Raw genomic sequence first — 12,099 nt, forward strand, 5'->3', positions numbered from 1 at the left:
ATCCTGCAGAAATGGGAAACAAAGGAGGAATGTCTTAAAACAGGAATTAGTGCTATCTTTTATATTCAACAAATATAATTTTTAAATTAAACATCGTAGACACAAGCAGCATTAACACAGAGTCGTTCATTTATGTTGTAGCTTCCAGATAAATTTACCATTATTACCTCAGGTAGATTTTCAGCTTTACTGACAACAGAAAAATACAAGAAATACTTAAAACAAAGCCAAAAATAGTTCACTTTTATCTTCTGAAGGTTTATTCAAATAATCTAAATCAAATCACATGACAACTACAAATAACTGCATTGCTAGCCCAGTTTTGCATTTAGTATTTTTTATTTTAATATCTGAAGTTTAAGAGAATGAAAACAATATTTCTTAAAGGTCTATCAAAAAGTAAGAATGGCATAGCATATAGAATGCTATAGTCAGGATGCTTTTCTCTGAAGATCTGCTGTTCATTGGAGGCAAAAAATGTCAGTTCATCTTTTTGACAAAGAAATGTTTCCTTTCCAACTTGAAGATCCAACTTAGTACATTATATAATAATTTTCTCTTCCTAAATTATCTGGATGTGCTGAAAATTAGAAAAGAAACATGGAAATGTTTTGACTGTAGGAATTGTAAATAATTTGTTTCTCCTTTCATTGAACAAATATATTCTCTATTCTTAATTGCTGAACCTGAGGTATTTTATAGAGACTCAGACTTATCTTATGTCAAATAAACCCAACAAGAGGAAGTTCATCATAGGGTGGCAAAGGTCTGACAGAAGGGCATATCCACTTTGAATATGTCATTCACACTTCTCACACTTTGTGTGTCAGCTGTAAGCCCTTCTACTCATTTTCAAAACAAATAGTCTCAGCCTTTCTCTCTCCTGATGGGGGCTGCTTTTTCATGCTGAAATTCTGGCTTTCTTAAAATCAGCAGAAGTTTTGACATTGAATTCAATCAGGGTCATGATTTTGCCCTCATTTTTTGATCATTTTAGGTAATGATTTCACTTGATCTCTGTATCCTAGTTTATACAGATCACTCAGATGAACACTTACTGTTCCTATAAGTCAAGTAGTTAACTATGTCCTAATTTTTTTTCTCCCTTTTTAACAAATCAAAGTGTTTGATTTGCTCTCTGCCAACAGAGCTAGGAATAGCTCACCCTCAGTCTCTTTGTGCCCTGATTTGCAGTATATTGTGTGTTACGAAGGTGTGGAATTGGATTAAAAGCTACAGCACAGTGCTCTGCAGATAAACCCACTGCAGGTGTGCAGTTTAATAGGATTTTAATTTGGTAACAAGTGAACAAAAAGCAGAAGCCTCGAATGGGATTTTCTAGATGAAAAAATGCTATTCATGCTGAGAGAAAGCAACTGCAAGCTCCATGATAAGGAATAAAGATCTGGCCAATGCTCTCTGAGCTGCACATTTATAGATTACGGCTTGTTCTGAGCATCTCTGTTCCTGCCACTGGTTTCATAAATTCTGAGTTCATATTATGTTTGTTTGGCTCTGTAGCATTTCATCTGCCACACTTCCCTGCTAAGCCAGTGTGTGCAAATCTTCTACTGTCTTGCTCCCTGCCCTCTACATTTGTTCATGTAAAACCAATGTTTTCCTTGGGAGATGCCACCAGCTTGGAATATATTCTGTCTTCAGGAGTATTAACTCTATTTATTAACTATGTATTAATTATTTAAACTATATTGAAAGGTAAGATTCATAAATTTACTGTGCTGTTCAAAATAAATGGGAAAAAAATGGTCTCTCTGCTGAGGAGTCTAATTTATATTCATCATCAGCTAGGAATGGAAGACTAGAAACAGATGGAGAAGGAAGAGGAAGAATGAAGGTGACAACTAAAAGATCATGAAGGGATCTGCTAAGTCACACATATTGGTGCTGCTGCTATCAGGGTAAGGTTGGGAGATTCTTTTCTGATTTCTGTTACCAGTCCTCCCTCATATTTTTCCAGGGTTTTGTAGCAAGACCAAGTGGTTAGCACTAATTTCAATGAGCTGATTGTGGAGGTGCGATGAACAGATTTTTTTTTCCACAGTATAACAGGCTGTAGAGAAGGCATAGAAATGCGTTGTGGAACAAGATTAAAAACTACGGAGGTTGGGTGATGCTGGCAATGGATGGAGTGGAGGATGGGAACTGATCAAAAGCTCTGGGTTGCAGAAAGCTGCCAAGCCTGCCTAAGGTGAAGGAATTAAAAGCAAAAATTATGAAATAAACCTGAGCAATATGTCAGGCAGCAGAAATGTGGTCCAGGAAACAGCAGTGTGGCGGGTGGATGCTGCTATGGCTGCTGAGGATTTAGATACCCAACAGAATGGGCTGTGGCCAAAAGGGGATTAGTCAAGAGCAGGGACAGATGGTTTCTTGGAAGCGTGATGACAATTTTTGGTGGTCAAAAAACACAGAACAAAAATCCTCAAAAATCTTGTCAGAGGATCTACAGAGATGACCCTACAAAACAGTGGGTGATAGAGATGCTTTTGGCAACTGTTTTTCAGCAACCCGTGGCATCAATATTGATATACAAAAGAATGAATCTTCAATGGTCAGGGTGGGAGCTACCACCCATCTGAAGAATGTGAGTGGGTAGAACTCACTCCTCTCTCACAGGTCCTGAAGCCCTTTTGAGCTGCAGGTTCAAGTTTTTCCACTCCATCACAAACTGTAAGCACGTGGACCACAACATAACAGTGCTTACTAGAATCTCTTTTTCATCCCAGTTGTTAACATCTTGCCCATGGACTGGTAGAATCCATCATCTGTTGGGTTCTTTGATTTCTAAACTTCTGCACTTTCTCAGTCGTTCACTGTGTCCTTCCCTCATCCACACCTTTTCCCATGTCCTCCTACTCCTCATTTCACATTTTACACCCTTTCCCTCTGATTCTGAAAGGGATAATTCCTCATCCTTCACTCTAATCAGCCTTGCTCTGTTCTTGTAATCAGATACAAAAAATTCAAAACTGGTATATAATTATAAGCACATCACTTTACACAGACCAAACCTGGGCCAAACCCTTGTCTGATGACCCCTGCACAAAGCACTGCAATGGGCATAGCACATACAAAAGGCAGCACAGTGAAGAGCACAGGGAATGGACAGACAGTGAATAAAATTTCTAGTGGTTCATTTCCTCATTTCTGACCATCAGTGATTTAGAGCTCTCTTGCAAATTGTCAGCACCCAGCACAGTTTACGTTTTGACATAAAGGTGATATGGCAGGATGGGTCATTACTTTACATTTGAAAAATAACAAAAGCTGTCAAACATGCCCATCACATGTGTAAATTGTTCTTGGTTTGTCCTCTGTGCCTGCTTTCTCCTTTTCAATGTTCTTTGCTGAACTAGTCTTAGCATACCTTATATTTACAAAAATTAGGGTCCCCTAAAGGTCTTTATAATTAACAAAGACGCTTTTAAAACAATCGATTTCCAGTCCTGTGCTAGTGGATGGAAACTGAATACCTCTTGGGAATAAAATACTACGTAGTAGTGTCACCCCAAAAATGCAATTTTCTCTGTGGTTCTTGGTGCCATTAACATTTGTCTCACAGTTTTCTGGAAAACACAATGTTCTCTAAGACATACGACAAATGCTCTTACTGCATGGAAGAGAAATATGAAAACAGCTGAATGTCTAATTCATTACTTGCATTAACCACAGAGGCTTGATCCATATTCCCTTACGTCCTTGTGTTTTAGCCTTGTATCCTAGAAGACTTAGAGCCTACCTTGTTTTCTACCTGTATGTAGAAACCTTATTACCTTATGCTAGTAAGTTTGGAGCAATGGACTGACTGCAAGAAAATCTGGCTGAGCAGAAGAGTCTCAAGGATTTCATATTTCTGAAGGTATTTCACAACTTTTGATAAAAATAACAGATAAGGGGAGGGAAGAGAGCCTCTCAGTGCTTCCAAAAATGAGGAAAGACCACACTGTGCCCTCTCTTTTTTGATCAATAAATACATGCAGTCTGTTTGTCAGCTAGCCCATGGCCCGCTCTCAGCCCACCAGAACAGCACTGCCCTTCCTTTGACAACACTTGGGGAATCAGAAGGAGCTCCAGAGGTCTGCTGGAAACCTAAGGAAAGAATCAGGAACCTGTGGTGCTGGGGACGTGGGTGATGTTGAGATTATAATCCCTTGGTATCATCTTGGGGTGGGGGCAGGATGTGGAGGATGCTTCGTGAGTTGAGGTTTCAGCGACATTGAACACAGCTCCATGCAAACCTAGATTTCTTTGGTTCTAATTTACATGCATCAAAAACCCCAATCAGCCACACACCTCCCAATCTGTCTTAATTTGCCCAAATTATAACTTTTTTCCCATAATTTTCTTTTAAATTAATGCTAATTTCACCTTGCTCATAGTGGCTGTGTTCACCAAACAACTCAGAACTCTGGAAAGCATTGCTAAATCCAAAGTTATTCTGGTTCTGCATCACAAGAGCTGTCTGTGGAGCATTGGCTTGAGGTTCTTCCTCAGGAAAACAGGCCGAGAGATGGCTGGGCTCGTAGACACACAAAACCGGGACCTCATTTTGCTTTGCAGCCAAGGCATTTCCTTCTTCCTTCTCCTCTTCTATATAGGACTGGAAAATGTGAGCCGCAAAATCAACAAGTAGCATATTCAACAAAAGCCAGGATCCTAGGTTTAAAGAAAGACAAAGATAATTATGACAACCTCTTCATTTGCTTATCTTTATGATGTGTTCTTTTTTGAAGAGCTTCTTTATTGTAATAGGCTAGACAAAGTAATGGACCAGCACTCATCAAGCAGTACTTATGAGATTATGTACATCCAGATATCCCAGAAAAATAGGCACCAGTGCAAATTTTAAATATAAGCAACTTTGTTCCCTTATTTAACTAGAGAGGAGAGTTGTGTCCATTCACTTTCCTCTCCAAGTTCCTCCTCCACACTCACTTCTACTACAAGGCTTATCAATAACCACATATTATCCCCATTCTCTCCTCAGACAGATAAATCATTCCACCTCTTCCCAAGCAAAACCTCCTACAGGCACCTGTGTGTGTTCTATCTATGACATTAAATGGCCTACCTTGCAGCTTGGACCATAAGTGATAAAAGCCAAGGAAGACTAACTGAGGCCATTGACTTTTTTGAATCATACTTTGGTTGAAAGCCCTTGCAGTAAAAAGTAGATCTTCTTCTATGCCATAATCTGCATAGGAATTCATCAAGCAATTTATAACCTCTGCATCCCACAAACTAGTTTATATGGACATCAACAAGGAGACATCACAATTTATATTAATGACCACAATTTACAGTGCTTTAAAAATAAAAATACTCTGTTTTGATGTAATATGTGTCTGAGAAGCTGTTGCTTCTGCTGTTCATCCTTTTGAGCATCTTTAAACTATAGGAAAGTAGGAGGAAGCAATTGTTTACCTATGGAACAAGGAAAGGGATTTCTATAGTTGGAGTTGAAACGATATAGATTGGTTACTAGTAGTCCAAGAATGTTTTTAACAGCCTTACAGTTATTTTCAATATATTCTCTAAGAGTAAGTACAAAACCAAAGCTTCCACTCCAGTTCTCTTTTGGATTAACACAGAGGAATACAGTCCTCAAGAGGAACAAGGTTGAAGCAACTTGCTTGCAAGAGGAATGCACAGCTTACTACTCAGTCCCCATGGCTTGGCAGAGCATCCTTGAATGCCTTGGAAGGCAACGGAGGTGTGTGAGCTGACATGAAGCTCCATGAGGGAGGTGTGTAGAGGCACATTTTCTGGAAAGGAGACAGAACTGAAGGAGCTGTAGAGGTCCATTAGCCCTGAATGCTCTAGCACACTTGTTCCCTGCTGCCTTACAGCAGAGGTAACTGTAGGGCTTGGGCATCACCCAAGTTTTCCACCCATCGCTGGGCTGGAAAAGGGTGAAAGTCAATCATAAATTGAGAGGTGTGAGTATGTCAGTGCATTGTGTCTGCTGGATGTGGCAAACTAGAAGGCAAGAGATCAAGGCAGAATTAAGACTAGTTTTGGTTACTGGATTAACATGACACACATTTCCCCAAGTAATTTTGTTTCCTCAGTGTGGATGCTACATAGTTCATATTTTGAAGAAATGCTGAGATTTAAGACATTTCTGGAAAGCAATGATCCCAAGTACAGAACTTTTACACCAGATGGCTTGTTAACAGAACTGCTTCAGCCTGTCTGCTGAAACTCAGTATCCTAAAGGAATAAAAACATGAAAAAAACAAAGGGGGGGGACATTGATAGATCAAATACAGAATCTTAAAGAGTAAAGAAAGAAGATAATAATGATGACACTGTTGAAGCATCATAGCAAAATATTAAAAACATTTTAACTCTCATATTTGAAATGAATTCAGTGTTAGTGAATTCAGTTAGGAAAACAGTCATAAAATGGGTGAAAATGTAATTTGTAATTAGTATAACGATGTCTCAGCAGACCAAGAGATGTGCTCCATCCATTGTATCCCATCCATCAACACAACTGCTGAACAGGAAGGCAATTCATTAAACTCTTCTTGTGATGGAAAAAGGGAAAAGGATTTCATCATCATGGGGGATTTCAATAAACATTATGCTTCAAATGTAGTTCTTAGAATGCATTCTCAATTTATTCATTGCCAAAAATATTGCATGTAACATTGGAGAGTTTTGTGCAGAACTCCTCTGGAGAGAGAGAAAGGACTGATTATTTTACTGTTACTGTAATGCAGCAGCTGATGGATGAGGAACCCTACAGTGTTATGTTCCCTGCAGACACAGAACAACACTCTGATCCTGCTCCAGCCAGTTTATAAGTAAACAGAAGGCAAAAGGTAGCAGCGTGATGCAGAAGAAGAGTGTGTTCATACATACACAAGCACAGACATTAATGGGGTAAGAATACTGAAGAACACAAAAGGCAGCAACCTTGACATACCCCTTTGTTATGTATTTATGGCAAACACATGAAAGTATGATTTTGAAGGGACGTTTCAAAGAAAATAATGAAGTTTTCTTTGGCTATTTGTATGAAGTTGCATCCAACAGAAGAGTTAAAAATATTAAGGTGCTCCTTGGAAAATCAAAAAGGCATTTCATACAGTTTGGGATTAGATGCAACTCACAGGAGACAGTACATTTCTGCAGAAGTAGCACCTCTGCAAGGCCTTACAAGTGAAGAGAAAGGCAGTTGGGATAGAGATTGGACTGATTTAAGACAAGTTTGTATCACTTCAAGCCTCTTTGAGTGAACACAACTGCACAGTTCCTTCCCTTCTGCCACCCTGCACTGCTGTGTGATGGATTTGATATTTGACAGCTCAGAGCCCTAAGATGGAAAGAAAAATAACCCAGCTAAAGAAATGACTAATTTTCAGTCAGTTTAATAGCTTCAAGAGGTGTGCTGCTGGCTAGGCAAGCATTTAGATCAGTGTAAGACATAAGTAAGAGGAGCATGTATCTGATGTCAGAGGAACTAACTGCCTTTTTGGCAACTAGTTATTGCAGTGGCTCTGCTCTGGCTGTCTTCTACAGAAAGAACCTGGGGGACTCAGAACTATCACTTGAGGTGTTTGGAATGCTTACAGTTTGGAATATTAGTGGCCCTAGATCTCCAACAAGCCATTTGCTGTGGGGTGCAGCTCTTGTATGGAGGGAAAGCAGAGGCTCTCACCTCAGGCTGCTGTTCCCTGTTTCCCCACAAACTGCAACTTCTGCCAAAAGAGGGAGTCCTGGCTTTCCTGCCATCTACAGCTGCATGCTCCTACTCTCCTCTCTGCTCATCCTAGAGTTTTGCTCAGGGAACTGGTTTGGTCAAAAACTAATCATTTCATTTCCCTGACCTGTCTAGCCACATCACCAGGAGAATGGTAGAAAGGAGTAGGGGGGAGAGATGCCTCTATTAAATGTTGCATGAATTTATGTCGGGTAAAATCACAGAATCACAGAAACACAGAAACACAGAGTGGTTTGGATTGGATGGGACCTTAAAGACCACCTGGTGCCAACTCCCTGCCATGCAATTTGTAGAGGTTGCTCAAAGCCCCATCCAGCCTGGCCTTGAACACTTCCAGCGATGAGGCATCCACAGCTCCTCTGGGCAACCTGTTCAATGCCTCACCACCCTCACAGTAAAGAATTTCTTCCTAATATCCAGTCTATACCTGCTCTCTTTCAGTTTAAAGCCATTCCCCATTTTCCTACCATTACATTGCCAGCTCTTGTTGGCCCCTTTAGGTACTTTTGGATCTGTTGCCTCTGCCATCTCAGGTCAAAATGGGCATATCAAATCAGAGTCACAAAGATCCTATTTACCAAAACTGTCTGTCTTGTTGATGGTCAGAATCTTGCCTACATTGCTCAGTAGGAGGTTCCATTTCAACATGAAATCTGATGCCTGCTCTTTAAATGCCTCTTTACTTTTGCTTGGCTGCAGATAAAGAAAAAAATTGGAAAGTTGGTTAGAAGAATTCCTTATTGTGTGGCAGACTATTTCCCTGTACAAACTGCATACAAAGGTGAGAAAAGCAACAAGCTTTTTTTTATTAGAATCCCTAAATATATTAGGCTGAAAGAGATCTTTGGATATTACCTATTCTGATCTCTTGTCCAAAGCATGGCCAGCTTAGTTCAGACCTTGTCCAGCCAAGTTCTGAATATCTCCTGGGTAAAGATTCTACAGCCTTTCCAGGTAACCTCTTTCTATGCTTAATTATTCTAATGGTAGGGTTTTTTTCTTTGTTGTACATTTCTGGAAATTGTCTGTGTTGCAACTTGTGTTTATTGCTTTATGGCGTATAACTGTGAACCCCCAGGAAGTCTCATTCTACCTTCTCTATACCATCCCATGAGGTAGCTGAGAGTTATGTGAGATGGAGGCACCACAGAATTGCAAAGTACTATTCTTCATTTTAAAAGAAAAAGAAAATAAATAATTATGCCAAGTAAACACAGTTTACTCTGCATCTTCAGAGAGGAGAAAAAAACTCCAAACTCTAAGTACCACCCAAACCCAAGTTAATTGTTATGGTAACCAACCAAATGCAGCAGTACCAACACAGTGACACAAATTGTGAGTCAGTGAAGGTAGAGGAGTGGTAGAGTTGGTAATCTACTGAAAAGTGCTTATGTGAGGATGATCACACTAGAATCTTTCACAAGGGCTAGAGACTTTCTACTAGAAGTTCTTACTACTTGCTATAAGTCAACAGTTTGGTAAATCAAGGATGTAAAGAACCATGAAGTGTTCTCTTCATTTATACCAACATATTACTTCTGAATTTTGGTTTATTAGGGGTTATGATAATATTTGTCTATGAAATGACAGCAGATACTGAAACCACTAGAGTGGATATATGCACAGAAATATGCTTGTAGTTGTCTGCACAGATGGAATTTTTGTATGCCAATTAATTCTCCCTTTTTCCACAGCATTGTAAAATTGTGTTTATGCAAATCTGCAGTCTGGTCAGGTTGCTAGTGTGCAACATAGCTCCTGCAGACTAGTGACAGATGATAAATGATGTGATCACTCCTTCTATTCTGAAATTATTCATTTGATACCTTAATAACGAAAGTCTGGAGATCTGAAGACAAACAGCTCAGGAGATCCCGAATATTTGTGGAAGATGTCAGTGAAGAAATGAAGTTTTTCAAACCTATGAAATACAGAAGGAAGACCATTACTCGAAATGATTGGCTTGCCTTTTGGTTTGTTTTTGCTGTTTTAAGCTTTTTTTTTCTTTTATACAAACCTTAAAATAGATTAAGACACCTGTTTTTAGCATTTTGATTAATACATCATTTTGTTAGTGAGGAATAGTACCCTACTTTGAAATCAGTCAGAATTCATGTTTATGTCCATTTCCAGCATAACTGCACTGACCAAGTCATCATGGCAAAGGCGGCAAGAAAAAGCAGTTCCAATGAGAAAGCTGGAATTTGGTTAGAGGCAATGCTAACTAACTTATCTGATATTTTATATGGTTGAGAGAAAAGAAATAATCTTGGTCTGGCTGTTGAAGGGAGAAAAAAAAATCTAAAACAATAACAGAAAATGCAGAATATTCTGTAGACCAACAGAAATATGGATAATGTTGCCACATATGAGAGCAATTGTTCCCCCAAAAGTTTGGTATCTACTACACAATGCCAAAAGGTAAATTGCACCTCCCTGAGTTTATACTCTTCTAACTGAGACCTCTTCCTTCAAGCAAGCATATGGATAACTTCAGTGAAACCTTGCTTACTATAAATGATATTATAAATGACAGTTTGGAAAAGCAACAAAAACAGAGAATGCAATAAAACCAACTTGGGAAGATTAAGAACATTGAGAATATAATGGAAAAATGTAATAAGTGTTCTGTGCAGTGGTTTTGGGTTTAGTATGTATATGTATATTATTGAAATGGTTCTTCTGATGGTTCTGTGAAGCAGGCAAGTTATTATTCCTACTGAAAGCAGTCACAGACAGTCTGTGACAAATCCCTTGTCAGTGCATGAGCCGGTGATGGAGCAGGAACAAAGAGCTGAGGCTCCCCTGGTTAGTTCTGTGCACAGCCTTGTCCAGCTTGCCTATCTCTTCCTAATATTTTAAATGGCAGACCATTAATCTAAAAATTAAGTTGCCATTCTACTCCTTTTCATTAAGCTGTCAAATCATATGTCACGGCTGCACACAAACTGTGTATTTTAGTGTTCACAACACAACACTGATCCCACAGGCTGCAACAGAGCAAAAGGACACAAAAGCTAAAAGGCCTTGTCCAGTTCAGCATACAGTATTTTAAAATCTGGCCACAAGAAATCATTTTGTGTGCTTCAAGTAATAACAGAGGAAAATGCAATGATTAAAAACATCTTTCCTGTCAAAAGAAACCATGAAAAAATATCCCTGCTTGTCAGGGATAATTAACCTTCTTCTAGGAGATATATAATTCAGTAACACAAACCCCACTCCTGCTGTCACAAAAAGCTTTAAGAGAGTCAGAACCAAAAGCCTTTAATTCTTAATCTTTAAAGTTAGGAAGATACTATCTCATGCTCCATTCTCAATTTCATTGGCTCTTGTCCAGCCCTTTAGGTTACAGGGAGACTGTAATTCCCAGTAAGGCAGATGTCATGAATAAACAAGAGGAAATGCTGCACCTTTAACAATGACAAGCTAGTGCTTAAGAGGAAAGACAATAAATAGCAAAAAATAATTACATTTTAATTGTATGTTTTTCTGCCTCTTCTTTGGATTCCTAAACTTCTCTTGAAAGAGGCCTTTAGTCACATCCAGAGATTTCTCATTGAAGATGGCATGCAAGCCTGATCGCAGAACAGTGACTGTGCTGTTGTTGTTCAAGAGTGTTCTTACTGTCTGTAGAGAACAAAAAAACAGTAAATGCCTTTCATTTTCTCAAGCCCTTAACTCAGCCAAACAAGGAATTGAAAAAGAAAAGCTTCCCTTTTTCAATACCAGACTGCATATGACCAGTCTCCAAACTGGGGGGGGCGGTGGCTGAGGGATCAAAGGAGGTAAATCTGAAGTTGTCTTCAAGAGAGTTTTGTTCTGGAAGATGTTCTTTTCAATGATGCTCTGTGTTGTCTGTGATGGAGCAGACAAGGCTAACATACTTGAATTATCTGGGCAATTGCCTGGGCAATTGGCTTTGCCTAGGGTTATTATAATTACACTAAATAATGGTATTTTGTCTAAAGCATGGAATGATGTATCAGGGATGACTTCCCTTCAGTGTTATCTGTCCTTAATTCATGTTACAATTTAATTCAAAGGCAAGTTTTATCAAGTTGCTCAAGCCTTTCAGAGAGTAAAAACAACATTAGAAATATGGTATTAGTTAAAACAATATTAGTTGGTATTTTATCCCATTTATCTACTTATGAGTCATTTGTGAATGAATCTGTCTTCATGTTTGTCCCAAAATAGATATTGCCAACATAGATAGATATTAGATAACTCACAGATAGATATAGATAACTCATAGGTGGATATAGATAGCTCACGTAGATATTGCCAACAATTTTCAGACTAATATTTATCATCTCTTCACTGTTTTTAAATTAGTTGCTACT

At 38.9% G+C, this 12,099-nt stretch overlaps 1 protein-coding gene across 3 annotated transcripts in view; it reads right to left on the reverse strand.

Moving 5' to 3' along the window:
• Window positions 1-93: 93 nt before the first annotated feature.
• Window positions 94-12,099, reverse strand: part of RFX8 (regulatory factor X8) — a 47,937-nt gene continuing 35,931 nt past the window's right edge. For 2 of the 3 annotated variants that reach the window (XM_063392605.1, XM_063392603.1), the window contains 5 exons: window positions 11,227-11,383; window positions 9,580-9,674; window positions 8,332-8,446; window positions 4,390-4,677; window positions 94-580 (listed from right to left, as the gene is read on the reverse strand). In XM_063392605.1, coding sequence (XP_063248675.1) covers window positions 534-580; window positions 4,390-4,677; window positions 8,332-8,446; window positions 9,580-9,674; window positions 11,227-11,383 — 702 coding nt within the window. In that variant the 3' untranslated portion in view covers window positions 94-533. The remainder of the gene's footprint in view (window positions 581-4,389; window positions 4,678-8,331; window positions 8,447-9,579; window positions 9,675-11,226; window positions 11,384-12,099) is intronic. The other variant, XM_063392604.1, reaches the window with a different exon arrangement.

This window comes from Prinia subflava, chromosome 3 (assembly GCF_021018805.1).
Source record: "Prinia subflava isolate CZ2003 ecotype Zambia chromosome 3, Cam_Psub_1.2, whole genome shotgun sequence".
NCBI classification, from domain to species: Eukaryota; Metazoa; Chordata; class Aves; order Passeriformes; family Cisticolidae; genus Prinia; species Prinia subflava.